General features: G+C 39.2%; 1 protein-coding gene across 5 annotated transcripts in view; it reads right to left on the bottom strand.

Moving 5' to 3' along the window:
• Positions 1 to 1737: 1737 nt before the first annotated feature.
• The window catches only part of MYO1B (myosin IB), a 182253-nt gene continuing 164637 nt past the window's right edge, over positions 1738 to 19353 (bottom strand). For all 5 annotated transcript variants that reach the window (XM_050751697.1, XM_050751695.1, XM_050751696.1 and 2 more), the window contains 6 exons: positions 18466 to 18600; positions 16461 to 16567; positions 13428 to 13560; positions 12934 to 13086; positions 11375 to 11502; positions 1738 to 3061 (listed from right to left, as the gene is read on the bottom strand). In XM_050751697.1, coding sequence (XP_050607654.1) covers positions 2938 to 3061; positions 11375 to 11502; positions 12934 to 13086; positions 13428 to 13560; positions 16461 to 16567; positions 18466 to 18600 — 780 coding nt within the window. In that variant the 3' untranslated portion in view covers positions 1738 to 2937. The remainder of the gene's footprint in view (positions 3062 to 11374; positions 11503 to 12933; positions 13087 to 13427; positions 13561 to 16460; positions 16568 to 18465; positions 18601 to 19353) is intronic.

The raw sequence follows: 19353 nt of genomic DNA on the forward strand, positions 1-19353 counted from the left end.
ACTGGGCCACATGCAGCCAGAGGGAAGCTTTAGACTAGTGGTTCTCATATTTGGGTGGCAATCAGGGTCACCAAAGGACTTTTAAAGGCATAGACAGCTGTGTGTAGCTATAGAGAAGCTCTAGTATTTCCCTTGGTGGTTCTCAAACTTCAATGTGTGTGAGTCATCTGGAGATTTTTCTTTTTTGAGACAGGGTCTCACTGTTGCTCGGGCTGGAATGCATCTGGAGATTTTCTTTAAAATGTCTGTTTTCAAACTCTATTCCAGAGATCCTGATTCGGTTAGTATAGGGTATGGCCCAGGAACTGGCATGGGTTTTTGTTTTTCGTAATTTTTAAAAAACAAGCTTTCTAGCCGGGTGCAGCGGCTCACGCCTGTAATCCCAGCACTTTGGGAGGCCGAGGCAGGTGGTTCACTTGAGGTCAGGAGTTTGAGACCAGCCTGGCCAACATGGTGAAACCCTGTCTCTTCTAAAAATACAAAAAGTAGCTGGGCATAGTGGTGTGTGCCTGTGATCCCAGCTACTCAGGAGGCTGAGGTAGGGAAATCGCTTGAACCCAAGAAGTGGAGGTAGCAGTGAGTCAAGAACATGCCACTGCACTCCAGCCTGGGTGTCGCGAGATTCTTGTCTCAAAAAAAAAAAAAAAAAACTTTCCTTGTGGTGTTGACCCAGATTGACGCGCAGTGCCATTTTGGGAAACACTGCTCTATGGTGGGTTACCTGGGCCATAGTGGCACTCTCATTTGTAGTGTGGTCAAGTTATTATTGCTCTTCCCAATGGGGAATGTGAAGGGCTTTCGCCTTGGTACATAAGGAAGCTTTCTGGCTGCAGTTCAGCAAATCTTTCCCAACACGTCAAATCACAACACATGCAGAATGGGTTCCATGACCAAAAATTATTGAATACTTCAGTGACAAGACTGATTGAATAATCTGCAAATAAGGTATTTGGAACAATCTAACAAGTAGACCCATGGGATATTTCTCCTTTCCATCCTAGTCTTCCATCCTCAAGTTCCATTTAGGAAGCAACCCCATGATAATGAGTAAGAAATCCACCACAGCACATCCATACAACAGAAGAATGAGCAGCTCTTCATGATATTTTGCTAGGTGAAAAAGGCAAGATAAAGAACAATGGCTACAATATAATATGCTAGCTTTTGTCTACTAACGCAGAAGAATGTAAGAATCTATTTTGATTTCCTCTTGCAAACATATGGACAAAGTAATACAAAAGCAACTAACAACAATGGTTAATGTTTCAGGGAGGGTGGGAACTAAGCAGATAGGTGGTTGACAGGATGGAGAATTTGTAATGTCTATCTTTTAACACTTACTTATATGCTGAGCAATGTGAACATATTGCATATTATTTAAAACAACACACCCTCTCATTTCCAAATTTCTACTCACCAGTATCAGGAACTACTAATCTACCACTTTAGGCACACAGCAAGAAGAATCTAAGTAATTACATCCTCTACCTGCACCAATAAACACAAAGACTTCTGAGAATTTCTTTATGTGAGCAATTTTTAAAAATACAAAGGTCGAGAGAAAATCCCCAGAAAATATTTTCAATTAATGTTTCTGGTTTATAAAAGATCAGTGAAATTCAGTTACACAGAGAACATATAATGTTTGGATTGTAAAGCCTTTCTGAGAGATGATACATTGACACACAACATATGAAAATAGCTTGAGATACAAAAATACAGTTGTGATTCAGCAAATGGCACCAAATTAGAACAATTTTATTATTTAACATAATACCAATGTATATACATTATCCTCCCAAATAAGAAACAATTTGATTCCAAAGTTTAAAATGTAGTTTCCAAAATGAACCTTTGTAAATTTGAAGGAATAGAAAGCCCTGCAAATTACATAAATTTAATTTTGATCCATGACTAAAATAGGCACCCTGTACCAATCACCTTTCTCATACAAAAATGTATATTATAAATAAAACTTTCAAAAAAGATCTTGGATGTTTTATTGCACATCATACAGAATGTTTACTGCTATCCGAATGGCTTTTAGCCCTTTACTTTGTTAGGTGTTTAAAATACCTACTCAAATTTGGGTGAAAACAATATTCTGGAGATATTATCATTTTGAGGATCATATATGACATTTACCAGAAACAGAAACATATAATCTTACGGGACTGCTTCTGTCACTTTTTCTAAAATAAGAATGACTTCTATTTTCTACTGTTACAAGTAATTACCAGAGGTTTAAACAAATTAAAAGTCTGTTCAAATGTCAGTTTTCTTTTTTTCAAACAGAAACCACATGTAGAGGGATTTAACCCGGTTGTTCATCTCTGCCCCCTCTTAGGACCAGCCCTTCTTGAAGCCTAAATTGTTAAATATCATACTACAGGGTTCCTAATAATGCTGTCCATCATTAACAGTTATTGTTTTGGTCTCAACATTTCTAAACCTTCTTATATGTCGTTAAACCAGCACAAACCAGCCAGAATGCAATGGTCTCAAAAACACAAAGGTTCCTAATAAGTTTTCATACCATCTAGCACAGGGCCTAGCATAGAGTAGGCATGGAATAAATATTTGATGAATGAATGCGGTATCTTTTAAGACCATTTCCTATACTTATATGAATTAATGATTTATGAGTAATATGCTGATTTAGGGTACACAGATTTAACATGATGACTAAACGAAGAACACATCAGACATGAAAATAGACACTGTTAGTTTCTACAATCCTGCTCCAGGACAGAACATGTATTTGAAAGGTTAAAACTATTCCGATAATAAAAATTGATTAGTCAAATATTTTTATTTTGCCAAAGAACTCTAACAGCCTTTGGTGATTCCCAAACATACAATGAACCCCAAATAAAACAAAACCAAATTGCACTATTACAAAGAAACAAGTCCATGAAAGTAGAGAGGAGGCGCCAGTTAAGGGACAGCAACTTCAAGGAGACGATTGTTTTTTCGTTTACATGTTGGGACACTCCCATTTTTCTGGTTTCCCTGAATAAACTTCACACATACTTTGTCTTGTCTGAACTGTACCAGGAACCTAGGAGAAAAGAATAAAACAAATTAACGTATACACAAAATAGCTCATGATTACAGTAACACTTGCTTTTGTACTTTAATGGATACTGATCTTGGCGAGTACAGGCTGCGCGTCCCTAACCTAATCCAAAAATCTGAAATGCTCCAAACTCTGAAATTTTTAAAACACTGACATGATGCTCAAAGGAAATGCTTGTTGGAACATTTCAGATTTTAGATTTTCAGATTAAGACTGAAACGTTAAGTATAATGCAAATACAGTCTATGTGCTACCTAACAATGTTTCAGTGAACAATGAACCACATATATGATGGTGGTCCCGTAAGAGCGGAAAAATTCCTATGGCTTAGTGACGTCATAGCTCTCCTAATGTAGGGCAATACAATACTCACGTTTGTGGTGACTGATGTAAACATACCTAATTCACTGTCAGTCATATACGATGGGGGTCCCATAAGATTATGATGGAGCTGGCCTATACAGTCGTACCATTTTTTGTTTTTTATACTGTAGTTTTACTGTACTTTTTCTGTTTAGATAGACAACTATTTACCATTGTGTTATAACTGCCTACAGTATTCAGTACAGTAACATGCTATGAGCAGTTGGCTATACTATAATATATAGCCTAGGTGTATAGTAGGCTATACCATCTACGTTTGTGTAAGTACACACTCTGACGTTTGCACAAAATCACCTAGTGACGCACTTCTTAGTACATATCCCTATGTTAAACACATGACTGCATTCCAAAACCAGAAACTGGAAACACTTCTTGTCCCAAACATTTTGAATAAGGGAGAATCAACCTGTATCACTTCTTCCCATGAGCACTTCTTACACAGAATTGTATCAATGCAATTTACCTACAGTACTCATTTAGCCCTAAGAAAACTAAAGTTCATTAACTCATCATATTCTAGTAAGGTAGAAAGGCTAAGAATTATTTCTGTGTTTCAAATGGAAAGACTAACATGTTATATTTCCATTTTTCCACGGCAAAAATATGGGAGGGGGCTCCTATTATCAACAAATTGGCTGGGCGCAGTGGCTCATGCCTGTAATCCCAGCATTTTGGGAGGCCGAGGCGGGTGGATCATGAGGTCAGGAGACTGAAACCATCCTGGCTAACACGGTGAAACCCCATCTCTAATAAAAATACAAAAATTAGCTGGGCGTGGTGGCAGGTGCCTGTAGTCCCAGCTACTTGGGAGGCTGAGGCAGGAGAATGGCGTGAACCCGGGAGGCAGATCTTGTGTTGAGCCGAGATCGTGCCACTGCACTCCAGCCTGGGTGACAGAGCGAAACTCCATCTCAAAAAAAAAAAAAAAAAAAAAAAAAAAAAAAATCAACAAATTGAGAAAATGAGGTAAAGAATTTCGCAAAAGGAAGAGGCCTGGCAACCCTCTAATCTATGGCTTCTAAACACTGGTTACTCACATATGTCCTACATAGTTTTTGTCATATCTTCATAGTATGCTAATAGCTATTGCTAGCTTAAATGCATTTCAAAATAATAGTGGCCTACAGAATATGGATAAAATCACGTGTTTGATCTACCACATATATCTTTAATACCCACTAAAATATTTATATACAAATTATAAACATTTAAAATATCTATTAGTGTTTAGAAATTAATTAATGGATTAAAAAATCCATGAGTGTATTTTTCCCTCAGTGTATCATGTGGGCCCCTGCTGGGATAAGAGACGACTTTAGGTGTACAACTGAGCATCCACGGAGTGTTCTTCACACCGTCCCTGTGCTGGTGCTTTGAAGGACCCCCAACTGTATATGATGAGATCCCTGAACTGGGGACAGCGTCACTGGGGGACATGAGAGCTGCATCACTGGGCCAGAAACCAGGTCTTCCAGTGGCAAAACCAGTCATCTCTTCTCTCCACCATCATCATTAGCATAGCATTATGACATTTTCCATATTCTCAGGGACGGTTTTCTCAGTCAATGGCACATTATTAAAGTGAGTCAACCTAACAACCACTGACCACTTACTGACATCGCCCAGCGATGTGAGGATCCACAGCTCTACTCTGTACACATTAGTTTCAGTGTCAAGGTCTAAAGAGGCCACATTTTGCAAACACTATCTGCTAGAGTGAAACAAGGCAAATGTGCTTCTAATTCATCAGTTGTTTTATAAGAATAGTGCTTCTGATCTTTTAAATGGGTTCTTTCTTTTCAACTTGAAAGCAATGAGGGAAGGACAGCTATAGCTCCAGATTCAACTATCTGAGATATATCTCTGGCATATATACTTATATGTATGTGTCTCAAAAAAGAATCTTTCAGGTTTATTGAAAATTCATACATTTAAAAAAATCAAACACCTTTACATTTTTATTTTCAAAGACCACTTGTGGCCGAGCACAGTGGCTCATGCCTGTAATCCCAGCACTTTGGGAGGCCAAGGCAGGCAGGCAACTTGAGGCCAGGAGTTCGAGACCAGCCTGGCCAACTTGGCAAACCCACGTCTTTACTAAAAATACAAAAATTAGCCAGGCATGGTGGTGCATGCCTGTAATTCCAGCTACTTGGGAAGCTGAGGCAGGGGAATCGTTTGCAGCTGGGAGGCGGAGGAGGCTGCACTGAGCCGGAATCACACCACTGCACTCTGACCTGGGTGACAATGGGAGACTGTCTCAAAATAAATAAAAAAGACCACTTGTAAGTGTAATAAATGTATAGGAACTTATTTCCCCAATAATCTTGGCATACATTAACTGTTTCCATGTCTATAATTCATGATTAAGATTCACACTAGAGGCCAGGCACGGTGGCTCATGACAGTAATCCCAGCACTTTGGGAAGCTGAGGCGGTCGGATCACTTGAGGTCAGGAGACCAGCCTGGCCAACATGGTGAAACCCCATCTCTACTAAAAATACAAAAATTAGCAGGGCATGGTGGTGTACGCCTGTAACCTCAACTACTTGGGGGACTGAGGCAGGAGAATCCCTTGAACCCAGGAGGCAGAGGTTGCAATGAGTCGATATCTCACCACTGCACTCCAGCCTGGGTGACAGAGCGAGACTCTGTCTCAAAAAAAAAAAAAAAAAAGATTCACACTAGAAATAACAATAGAAAAGAAAGATATACTGAGGATTTGCTACATACCACACTGTTCTTGGCCATTTACTATGTTATTAGATCAGGCTTTAGGACAATCCTAGGAGGTAAGCACCATTATTTATCTTCACCTCATAGAAAAGAGAAAATCATCCTCCAACAAACAATAGCATGGAATATATTATTTCATGGCATTCATACCAGTTAGAATTTCAAAGTAAAAGGAACACAGATTAGTTGTTTGGATTTCAAATATTCAGAAAACCAATTGTATAACTTAAATGATATATGTGTGTGTATCTATTGTATGCACGTGTATACATATATGTATATACACACACATATATTTAAAATGTTTAATGAAACAAATTCACTTGAGTTTTTACTCTATTTGGGAACTTAATTTTAGAAATATAGTCATGGATCATCTAATAAAAGGGATACGTTCTGAGAAATGCATCACGAGGTGATTTTGTCATTGTGCAAACATCATAGAGTGAGTGCACTTACCTAAACCTAGATGCTACAGTGTGTTATTGTACTGTAGGTAACTGTAGGTAACTGTAACACAATGGTATTTGTATATGTAAACTTAGTAAACATAGAAAAGGTACAGTAAGAAGATAGTATAAAAGATAAAAAATAGTGTTCTTGTCTAGGGCCCTTACCATGAATGGGGCTTGCAGGCCTGGAAGTAGCTCTGGATGAGTCAGTGAGTGAGTTGTTAGTGAATGTGAAGGCCTAGGACATTACATTACTGTATACTTTATGAGTAATTTTTTCTTTCTTCAGTAATAAATTAACCTTTGCTTAATGTAACTTTCTGCCTTATAAACTTTACAATTTTAAAAACATTTTTGACTCTTTTGTTTTGTTTTTGAGACAGGGTCTTGATCTGCCTCCCAGGCTGGAGTTCACTGGAGCAATCATGGCTCCGGGCAGCCTTGATCTTCCCAGGCTCACACGATTCTCGATTCTCCCACCTCAGCCTCCTGAGAAGCTGGGACTACAGGTGCATGCCACCATGCACGACTGGCTGATTTTTAAATTTTCTGTTGAGAAGGGGTTTCGTCATGTCGCCCAGCCTGGTCTTGAACTCCTAAGCTCAAGCAATCCACTGCCCTTGGCCTCCCAAAGTGCCAAGATCACAGGCGTGAGCCACTGGGCCCGGCTGTTTTGGGCTCTTTTGTAGTAACACTTAGCTTAAAACACAACACTTTGGACAGCTGTACAAAAATATTTTCCTTCTTTATAACCTTATTCTATAAGCTTTTCTCTATTTTTAAAATTTTAATGTTTTTATTTTTACTTTTTAAACTTCTTGTTAAAAACTAAGATACAAACACATTAGCCTAGGCCTACACAGGGTCAGGAGCATCAATTTCACTGTCTTCTATCTCCCATGTCTTGTCCCACTGGAAAGTCTTCAGGGGTAATAATATGCATGGAGCTGTCATCTCCTAAGATAACAATGCCTTCTGAAATACCCCCTGAAGGACCTGCCCGAGGTTGTTTTACAATTAACTTTTTTTTTTTCTTTTTTTTGAGATGGAGTCTCACTCAGTAGCCCAGGCTGGAGTACAGTGGCGCCAGCTCGGCTCACCGCAAGCTCCGCCTCCCGGGTTCACACCATTCTCCTGCATCAGCCTCCCGAGTAGCTGGGACTACAGGTGCCCACCACCTCGCCCGGCTAATTTTTTGTTTTTTCAGTAGAGATGGGGTTTCACCATGTTAGCCAGGATGGTCTTGATCTCCTGACCTCGTGATACACCCGCCTCAGCCTCCCAAAGTGCTGGGATTACAGGCGTGAGTCACCGCGCCTGGCCTACAATTAACTTTTTAAATATGTAAGCATACACTCTAAAATAAAGATAAAAAGTATAGTATAGGCTGGGCACGGTGGCTCATACCTGTAATCCCAGCACTTTGGGAGGTCAAGGCAGGCGGATCATGAGGTCAGGAGATCGAGACCATCCTGGCTAACACGGTGAAACCCCATCTCTACTGAAAATATAAAAAAATTAGCAGGGCGTGGTGGCGGGCACCAGTAGTCCCAGCTACTCGGGAGGCTGAGGCAGGAGAGTGGTGTGAACCTGGGAGGTGGAGCGTGCAGTGAGCCAAGATCACACCACTGCACTCCAGCCTGAGCAACAGTGCAAGACTCCATCTCAAAAAAAAAAAAAAAGTATAGTATGGTAAATACATAAACCAGTAACAACATCATTTATTATCATTTTCAAGAGTTACATATTGTACATAATTATATGTGCTTTTACTCATATACAACTGGTGGTGAAGTAGGTTTGTTTACACCAGCAGCACCACAAAGATGTGAGTAGTACCTTGCACTATAACATTACAACAGCTGTGACATCAATAGAGAGAAGAATTTTTCAGCTCCATTACAATCTTAGGGGACCACCGTCACCTGTGTGATCCACTGCTGACCAAAATGTCATTATGCGGTGCATGACTTTATTACACACCTTGCAGGTTATCCTAAAAATGCAATCTATTGACACAATGAACAGCTTGGAAGTTCAAGGACTAGAAATTATAAGGCAGTTGAATCTCTCAATGAATTCAATTCTCACTTCTATATGTGCATGTTTAAATTCCACTGGAGGCTGGGTGCGGTGGCTCATGCCTGTAATCCCAGCACTTTGGGAGGTCAAGGCGGGTGGATCACCTGAGGTCAGGAGTTCGAGACCAGCCCGACCAACAGGGAGAAACCCCGTCTCTACCAAAAATACAAAATTAGCCAGGCGTGGTGGTGCATGCCTGTAATCCCAGCTGCTCAAGAGGCTGAGGCAGGAGAATTGCTTGAACCCAGGAGGCGGAGGTTGCTGTGAGCGAAGATCACGCCATTGCACTCCAGCCTGGGCAACAAGCGTGAAACTCCGTCTCAAAAAAAAAAAACCAATAATAATAATCCACTAAAGAGTTAACAGGACTTTGATTCTCTTTCCATAAACTGACATCCACTTATCCATAACGATTACAGAATCTGGGTTTGTTAGAGTAACTACTTCTACTTTTGGGAAGGATAAAGGAAGGAAGGGCTTAGTCACTAAGCTGCATATGGTTTTCAACACTGGTTCTATAGAGCTGGTGAAGCCACTTAGGGCTATAAAGGAATAGGAGCCCCTGCCTATGACTTTGAACATTTTTGTTTAAATTTAAAATGCTCCCTAAGGAGATTTACGATCCTTACCTACAAACTTCCTCTCCAGGCTTCCTGTGCCACCTGGGGAAGGGACCCATGGGTGCTATGTAGAGTCCTATGAACTGTTCTATTTATTTTTATGAGACCAATCAATAGTGAGGCATTGGACAAGGAAAGGCATTATAATGCTACCCAACGTTTGTTTTCTTCTTGTGGCCACACTATAAATCTTGGCTCAGACAACTATGTTTACTGAAAGCTTATGGCATCCAGAACATCACATGCCCTCTGTGACAGGGCAGGACCCTTGCTGCCCAGAAGCGAACTGTCCCCCTTTCCCAGATGGCACACCTTCGCACACAAGCTGTGAGAGCTGCTGAAAGGGCTCTGTGGTTGGCTATGTTTAGGAATCACACCACACGCTATCCCCGCAAAGCTCCTCAGGAGAATTACAACAGGATTTCAGGGGCTCTGAGAAGTGATGTAGTGAAGAAAGATTTTAAATTTCCATCAGAGAACCATTTCTTCACAGTACATCATTATTAGTGTTCTGTATGAGCAATGTTCCTAGAATCCTGGTTTGGGAAATGCTTAAAAGTAGCAGTCCTTTGTGGTCTGGATGTTGGTGTGATTTCGCTTCTGTGTAAAGATGAGTTTATTCACGTCGTGGGACAACTATGAGACTGCTTCGTCTGTACACTGAGGAGCTTCTGATGTCTGGGATACATACGATCTTCCCATGATAAGTGGGAATTAGCAGCCCTACGAAGCCCATTCTCACAGATTATGAGAAACTTCAACTATTAAAAAGGGATTTTAAAGCTGTAATAGGCCCTAACATGTTAAATCCTTAACTGAAACACATCAACTATTATCTTTTTTCCTAATATTCTTTGTTTTATGAGAAAGGTCTCATTAACAAGAAAAGTTATTTAGTCCAAACAACAACTTCCAATATAGAGTATGAAGCCCAACCTCCCACCCAAATCTAAACACTTCAATGAGAACTTAAGAAAAGCCCACAGCATGCAAAATCCTAACATATCAAAGAGAGTCTGATGTAATACAAAGGGGCAGAAATGGGTGTAAATTTATTTTAGAAAGACTTTTAGGAAGAGTTGAAACAGAATAGACTAGAAATTCTTAATTAGAAAAGAATAAAATTTCCTGAGCAATCTAGACATGCAAAGAAGTATATAAGCAGGTAAACAATCTATTGAAAGGTAATCAATTAAGTATAATCAACATAGTAACTCAGATTTGTCCAAAACACTTACAGACAGATTACATAGACAGATTGAGTAAATGAGGGGGTGCCCCAACGTGTATGCAAATAACCGGCTTCTATAATCAGAACCGTAATGAGAAACTGAAGAAGCAAATTTCAAATTGATACCAGTCTCAGACGTCACCACATCAAAGAGACCTCCCTGACCTCCCTAACAAAAATACTCTCTGATGCTTTTTTTTTTTTTTTTTTTTTGAGATGGAGTCTCACACTGTCACCTGTGCTAGAGTACAGTGGCATGATCTTGGCTCATTGCAATCTCCGCCTCCCGGGTTCAAGAGATTCTCCTGCCTCAGCCTCCTGAGTAGCTGGGATTACAGGCACCCGCCACCATGCCCAGCTAATCCTTTGTATTTTAAGTACAGACAGGGTTTCACCATGTTGGCCAGGCTGGTCTCGAACTCCTGACCTCGTGATTCGCCTGCCTCGGCCTCCCAACGTGCTGGGATTACAGGTGTGAGCCACTGTGCCTGGCCTAGTCTCTGACTCTTACCCCCTTTTTTCCTCCATAAACATTTGTTGTTAGCTGAAATCTTATCAACTATTTCATCATTTTATTTGTACATAGTGGTCTCTTCCACTAGGATGTCAGGTACATGAGGTTGAAGACTTGGTCCAGTGTTATTCACTGCCCATTTATCATGTGGAAATACTACTAGACACATACCTGGTACTTAGTAAGTAGTTGTGTTAATGAATGAGATCAGAGAGCAGAACTAAAACAAGAAAGCTGAAAGAGAAAAAGTGTTTTCAAACAATACATGAACGTACTCATCGGAAATCTCAATATTGAGCTTCTGTTTGGTTTGGCTGAGAGTCGTGCGATAGAGCTTGGTGGCCATTTCAATCAGGTGATCACTGCTGAAGAGAAAATCTCCTTTACTAGCTGCTTCTGAGCCCTGCAAGGACAAACCAAGAGTCGGTCATAATTAAAGATACCTTAGGAGATCAATATTTACAGGCTTGGCTAAAACCATATTTACAGTCTCTTTAAAACATCAGATCCTGGAATCCATTCTCCCAAGGTAAACAATAATGACAAAAGTAGTGTTTCTTCCAACTTGCTCAGAGCACTTTAGTACGGTTACCTAACCCCCTCCTACCCAAAGTTGGTGGATGCAGCAGAAGCACCATCTGCATCACTTGGAGCTTGCTAGAAAAGCAGAATCTCAGGCCCTACCACAGCCCCAGTGAATACGAAACCACAACACAACCTCCAGGTATGGGTTTACACATTCAGGTTTGAGGAGCATGGACCTAACCTGCAACTCTTCTGAAGGACTTGATTAAAGCACTTTTCAGTGATTTGGTTAAATCCCTAATGACAACACTTCCAACAAATATCCCAGGGCGGTGGCTCTCAGCCTTAGCTGTGCAAGGGAATCATTTGGGTTTATTTAAAAAAAAAAAAAAGAAAAAAGAAAAAAAAGATGCTTGTGCCCCCTTCTGAGAAATTCTAATTTGATTGCATGGGGGTATGGCCTGGGCATCAGCATTTTTAAAGTTCCCAAGCTGTTTAAATGTGTCACTGAGGTTGAGAATCACTGTCCTAGCATTTGATATGCCCCCTTTAAGTTAAGATCCAAAGCAGGGTAAACAGGCTAAGGGAAGCTTTGGGGAGTTTTCTAAGCTTAGGGTCGGCCAGAGAGTGACATTATCAGCTAGACACATGCTTCTACATATGATCAATATTTGGTAGCTTTTGTTTACTCAGTGACTATGTGTTATGTGACAGGCCCTGTTCCTCCAGTGTCTCAATTAATCCTTACAACAATGCTATATGAAGTAGGCACTCTTACTATCCCCATTTTAAAGATGACAAAAAGTAGGTAGGCATACACAAGTTAAATGCCTTGGCCAAAATCATCATAAAGTGAGTGAGACCAACTCCAGAACATACACGTAACCACTGCATCCAAGCCAGGAGTCCTGGTTAAGCTAAAGGCACAGAACACTAAAAATTATTTAGGTTAAAATTAACTGGCAACTATTTTATTTTAGTTGTATCCTTTAATATAAACCCCCAGATTAGAGATGAACATTAAGACATTTACTAAGTTCATACATAGAAGAAAAAACAGGAGAAAACAAAATTTAAAACATCTTGATATTCCTATGTATTAGTCTCAAAAAGTGAAGTAAATTGGTCAATAAAAGTGATTAACTTCATTCAGTTACTGAAAAACCGAGCCCGAGATTTTACATAGGGGCGAATATCCAAAATTTGCAAATGAGCAAGGCAGGAGATATACAAAGATTAGTCAGATATGGAAATTTTTAAAATCAATGGCTGAGAGATGAAGCGCAGAAATCTTTTGTTGAACCTTTACCTCTTTGAGGTGGACGGCGAAGAAGCCGTCATTTTGTGAGCTCATTGATACCTTGGTCACATCCACCAAGGGAACCTCTGACTTGATTTGTCCAGACTTTTGGTCAGCAAGAAGGAGATTATTATTTGTTAAGAGGAAAATCCGAGATGTACTCTAAAACAAAATAGAAAATAGTATAAAACCAATGATCAAAAATACTCAAAAATGGTCTATGAGTTTAAGGCATTTGCAAAAATGCATGTTTTATTCCAATATCCTTCAACAAACATACTTATGTAAACCAAGAACACAGTAAGGAACATAAATAATATGTTTTATTTCATAAAAATGTCAGAGAACAAGCAAAATTCCATCTAAGCTTAAAGGTAAGGGGAAATAGCTCCCTTCACAGTTACCTCTACTGAGAACATGAAATGCAAATTTTTACATTCCGAAAACAGGGTGACTATCCCAAGTAATAGGTACTTATCAGTCTTCAAGGTTAGCAATTTTACCTTCCCATTAGCACGGTTAATTTTGTTCACGACTTCAGCAATGATGATCTTTTCTTCAATAGCATCTTTCAGTTTCTTATACTTGGGGTTCTTGTTGATTTCCAGGTAAGCCCCTTGGAATGGCTGCCCAACACTAAAGGAAAAAAATTCCTGCACATTAGAAATAGTTTCAAATGAAAGTTCTACTAAAAAAAGGAAACAGATCACTTGATTCTAAGGAATAGCTGATAACTTCATAAAAGTTGATTTCAATTTATTTTATATATTACAGTTGCATCTGTCCTAAATATAAGTTGGAAATGAAACTTTAAACCTATTTCAAATATATTTTTGAGGTGATCATGGCATTTGGTAGGCAGGACTTTGATAATAATCTTATCACATGGAACAACCAAGACAGAAATCACTCATAAGAATAATAGCTAAGACTCAAGTACATGGTCTCATGTGAAGGAAAAGGCAATTTCTTCTAATCTGTTAATACAAAGTTAACAGCTGCTCACAAAGGATTTACTAACGCCTTCAAACAATATCCTTCAAACAATATGTGGCAGTGAAAAAAGAGCTGAAATCATTACCGTTTCACCTGTTCTAGAAAAATTTCATTTCTTGCAGAGAATAAGAAAATCAATAGGCCTTCTGGGAAAGAATAGATCCAGGGCAATCACTTTAGAAGAAAACTATAGAACACTTAATATTAACATGTAACTGTGGTTCTAAGTAGGCAATACAGATGGTCCCTGACTTGGTTTGACTTAGGGTTTTTCAACTTTACAATGGTGCTCATACAACCATTCTGTTTTTCACTTTCAGTACAGTGGTCAATAAACCATATGAGATATCCAACACTTTATTATAAAACAGGCTTTGTGTTAGATGATTTTGTAGGCTGCAGATGATTTTGTAGCCAACTGTAGGCTAATGTAAGTGTGCTGAGCACGGTTAAGGTAGGTTAGGCTAAGTGATTGTGTTCAGTAGGTTACGTGTATTAAATGTATTTTCAACTTATATTTTCAACTTCATATGACATATGACAACTTCATAAAAATTGGTTTCAATTTATTTTGTATATTACACTTGCATCTGTCCTAAATATAAGTTGGAAATGAAACCTTAAACCTAGTTCAAATATATTTTTGAGGTGATCATGGCATTTGGTGGGCAGGAATTTGATAATAATCTTATCACATGGAACAATCAACATAGAAATCACTCATAACCCATATGAGGTGTGTAACTGCATCATAAGTTAAGCAGCATCTGTATATGAAAGGAGAATCAAGCCTCTTCTCCTAGAATATGCATTTAAATGGACAGACGTAACCAAAGCAAACATTCAGAATAAGGGCAATTTTTTTTTTTCCCAAATAAATTTTTGTAAGAGGTTAACAGTACACTTAGAACTAAGATGTCAATTTCCCTAAAGACTTGCCGGGGGACTCTTTCAGGACAGCTTCATCAAAGGCACTAAGGAAAAACTGCTGCTTCAAGGGATCTACAAGCTTCACTTTGAGCTACAAAGTTCTGGCAATCTGCAAATACAACTTTAAATGCTTATGTTGTGGGTGGAGGATCAGGGAAGAAAAATCCACGTAGGTGGTCAGCGTTTCACAGCTCTCAGGATATAAAAGGCCAACTCCCATAAGAGCTGCCACTTGGCAGGGTGGTGGGAGGCTAAGTTATTTATGCCACCTCTCTCACTGCTGTGGGGTGAGTGTGCCACTATCCCTGAAAACTGATAAGACTACCCAAAAAGGACTTGGCGTGAAGTTAACTTTTTTTGGTTCCTATTCAAATGTGTTTTAAATTATAAAAATGCTAACAGGCTTTTAAACTGTTTCCTCAAAGATGTATTTTCCAGCCTGTAGTTTCTGAACAGTCATCCACAGGAAATGCTCATTAAGAAGGTTAGTCTCTAATTTAAAAATGTATAAATTAAAGCTGAATAAAATTAGTTGCTGAAGTAAGCATATAGACAAATTCTCCTGTTTGAAAATGCTTTATATAACAGGCACTTTGGACAACTTTGGATTCAGACACTATGTTTGACTTAAGGGAGTATATATCACCTCAAGCAGCCACATCAGCTAACCAAGGAAGTTGTACAATTTAAAATATTTAAACCCAGTGAGTCTGGCAATGTACGTTCATTTAATCCTTTAAAAGGAAGATATTTGAAATGTGTGTAACGTCACAGAGAATATAAACATAATTTATGTAATAAACGTGAATATACTCAGCATATAATACATTCTTTCGAGGCCATTCTTTGGGAGAAGCTTAACGTTGTTATAGATTCGGCTTGAAATCGTACAATCTACTTTTTTTATAAACACCAGATGAAAATGGGGTAAGAACGCTGGGAGGAAATGATGAATGCGGGAGATATAAGACTATTTGGATAAATAGTCTTTATCAAGGACTTCATTTGCTGAACTTGGGATTGGTGTTCCTTCTTTTTCTGAGTCCACAGTGTCTAAAATAAAGGAACTGAACGTGCTGTACAGGCCACAGAAGTCATATCCGTTGAGTTAGCAGACCAAAGGGCACCACGGACCAGTGCTCAAGCAACACTCGAAAAGTACTATTCTGGCTCGCTCTTTCATTTACCTTACAAATGAGTTTCTGACCTTGCTTGTTACGGCAGGAAGACTGGAATGGTGATTAAAGTATATTGCCAACAGAAATTTGGCTAGTCTTTGAAAACTATGGAAAAGGAGCAGGGATTTACAATGCAAACGTATCTTAACAGCCTATATAATTTTTATGTTAAATGACTTCTAATTATTTAGTAAAGTGTTTGAGCTAATGCTAATGGAGTGAAACCAACAATCGTAACCTCATTTCATTAAACTGCACTATAGAAGCCATGGCTCAAATAAATGTGTTTACATCAAGCTGATTATAAAATGATTCACAGAACTAAAAATTGCACATCTAAGACTGAAATCAAACACCACGCAAAATGGCGTACAAATGTACTTGAGAAACTTTGAAATCCTGAATTTTATGGGTAAAGCAAAGCCATAATACCTAGATGGGTATAAAGCCTTCTTGTCTTTGAAGAGTTCACTGGCTTCTAGTTTCTCTTCATAAATAAGTTTCTGCTGGTCTGTGAATTGGTCCCTGTATTTTTTACACTGTGAGATATGAGAAGAAACAAACAAAACATCATTTATATAAACAAATCATTATTCATTCTTAAATATGCTAAGACAATTTACCAGCAAGAAGAGTAAGGGAGAAAGTGTACAAAACATTCACTAAAAAGGCCAAAAACATTTTTCCCTTGTGGGTTTTAAAAAGTTTGTCTTGGAAAATGTCACAGTATTATTTGTATTGCAGAACCTGGGATGCTTCTTCAAAACACACCAGGGTCTAGCGGGCATGGGCTTTGCAAGTACTATTTCCTCCCACTATGTCAGTCCTTGGAAATCCTCTTGTCCTGCGGCTGTCACTCTTCTAGAGAGACTCACAGTAAAAATATTGTGCATCAAAATCCACTAAGCACATTTCCACACACATACACACACAAAATATTGACATAAAAGCATCACAAAACAATACTCAATCTTTTCTATATATTATACACTCTGCTATTTTCTATTCTATTGCATTTCATTGAAGAACGCTGGTAGTAATCTACTAAATTGATTTCATGACCCACAAATATGCTATGACCTACAGTTTGAAAACCACTGCTCCAAATCCCCCCACTACCATTTTACAACAGGGACGAGGGACCTGAGATATCCCCTTTCACTCTGTCCCTGAAGCTGCAATGAGAGGAGACAGTGGCCAGAGGAGCAGGGCCAGGTTTTTTAGATGAGCATTCCTAGAAATTCAGTTACAGGGGGGTCAAGTGCTACTGAAATAACTGCATGAAGAAATGTTAGCACTGCTGCTGACCCTTTTCCATGGAAAGGCTCCCTTCAGGAATAAACAGCCCTCATCTCCCACCTCCAATCCAATGGAGGAATGGGTGAGATCGCGAAGCCAGGGGAGAGCAGAGGTGGTGCAGATCCCCAGCACTGGGAGCTCCCTGTCATTATTTCTGAAAACAGTTTCTGGGTTAGACTCAAAAAAGGAGACAAGCCATTAGGAGGTTCATGAATCTCGCCAAATTGGCTGTTAGAGAACAGAAGTCAGAATCCAGTTCCTTATGTTGTACGGTACCACTTATCAAGCTAATCAGTGATAATGTCACTCTATACATATATGACTCTGATAAAAAACAAGCCCACCCTGCTGGGCAGGAAAGTTTCCTGGAGGACGTACGCACTGAGCTTTCATCTACTAAATACATGCCCTTCCATCTAATGATTTTATTACATCTGATAACTGCATATATTTAACATTTCACATATCAACTGATGAGGTTATCGAAATAAGGTCAACATCTATCCAAGTGCCCCACGTGCTCCATGCTGGGAAACATCTAAATTACATGCCATATTCTCATATAAAATGAGAGCTAAAAAAAAAAAGGCAATATAAAACAGATTTCCAGCTTCCCTGTAATTTAGATAGAGGACGTGTTACTATCTTTAGGGATAGGGAAAAGCCTTTTTTCCCACCCATCAAAGTGTGTGTGTTCACATGCATTATCTGATTATGTGTTCTGTACATCTGATAAAGTAAACTCTTCAATCTGCAGGATTTAACTATGTTGCCTGAAGGTGTCCGAATTTTATGATTTCTCTGTCCTACCGTATTCCTTTAGACAAAGAGAAAAACACATGAACAAAAAACTGAACTACTTGAGAGCAGCTGGAACCTGGAATGGAAAGATAAACTCAGCCCTGTGCTCTCCGTTCCAGCCAGGGCCGAGAGGCGACCGCACAGGGAACGCCTGGGCCGGTGCGGTGGCTCTCACAGAAACTCAATATGGTGCACGGGGGAAAATCACCAAAGTCCTCAAGTAAAATCCTCTTTGAGGCAAAGGAAGAATGTGTTACAGTTTTGATTTTACGTAAGTTTTCAAACACTCAAAATAAACAAGAAAGTCTCTGAAAAGATGTAACATGACATTTTTTACCCTCCACAAGTGGAAAATCCTTTTTAGCTCCTTGTGAGTAGAATCCAAGAATAAGTAAGGTCTTGAGGGCCAATTCTTGTCTATTGGAGATAAGGAAGGCATCTTATTTTTCATTTCCAAGAAGTATTTTTGCACCTGTGTTGGGTTTGACAGAGAATACTATGTGAGGAAACTATACCACAAAAGACATTGTTTTACATACATCATGATCAAATAAACCAGACAATCGTGGAATTTATTTAACTTTGGAATTTATAAAACGGTAACTCATCTGGGAAGTCTCTATTCCACTCTTTCATACTGGTTGGGGAAATATGAGTTCCACCAAATGGTTAAGAGAAAAGAGGAATACTAATGCTAACACTCATATTAACACTAATACTAATGCCAGCTGGCTCTATAGAGCTGTATTGTCTAACATGCAGCCACTAGTCACACAGGTTATTTATATTTACATTTTAAGTAATTAAAATTAAATTTAAAAATCCAGTTTCTCAGTCACACTAGTTACACTTCAAGTGCTTAATAACCACATGAGGCTAGTGGCCAGCTACTCTATTGTACCTCAAAGTTACAGGGCATTTTCCTCACTGCAGAAAGCTCTACTGGACAGTGTTGTTCTAGAGTATATGATATGGGCCCAGCCCTGCACTCTATCATTACTTCATTTTAATCCTTACAACAACTCTACGAGGCTAGTGCCACTATTATCCCCATTTTACAGATGAGAAAATGAGGTTCACTGAAGTTAGAATTTGCTCAAGTCACAAATCTCTAAGCGGCAGTGGAGGCCGACTCCAGAGTCTGCGGTCTGTTCAGCACTACATATACCTCTCTGAAAGACGGAGAACTCCAGAGTCCCTGTGGGTGGGGCTGCACAGCCTGGCT

Source organism: Macaca thibetana, chromosome 12 (assembly GCF_024542745.1).
Source record: "Macaca thibetana thibetana isolate TM-01 chromosome 12, ASM2454274v1, whole genome shotgun sequence".
Taxonomy (NCBI): domain Eukaryota; kingdom Metazoa; phylum Chordata; class Mammalia; order Primates; family Cercopithecidae; genus Macaca; species Macaca thibetana.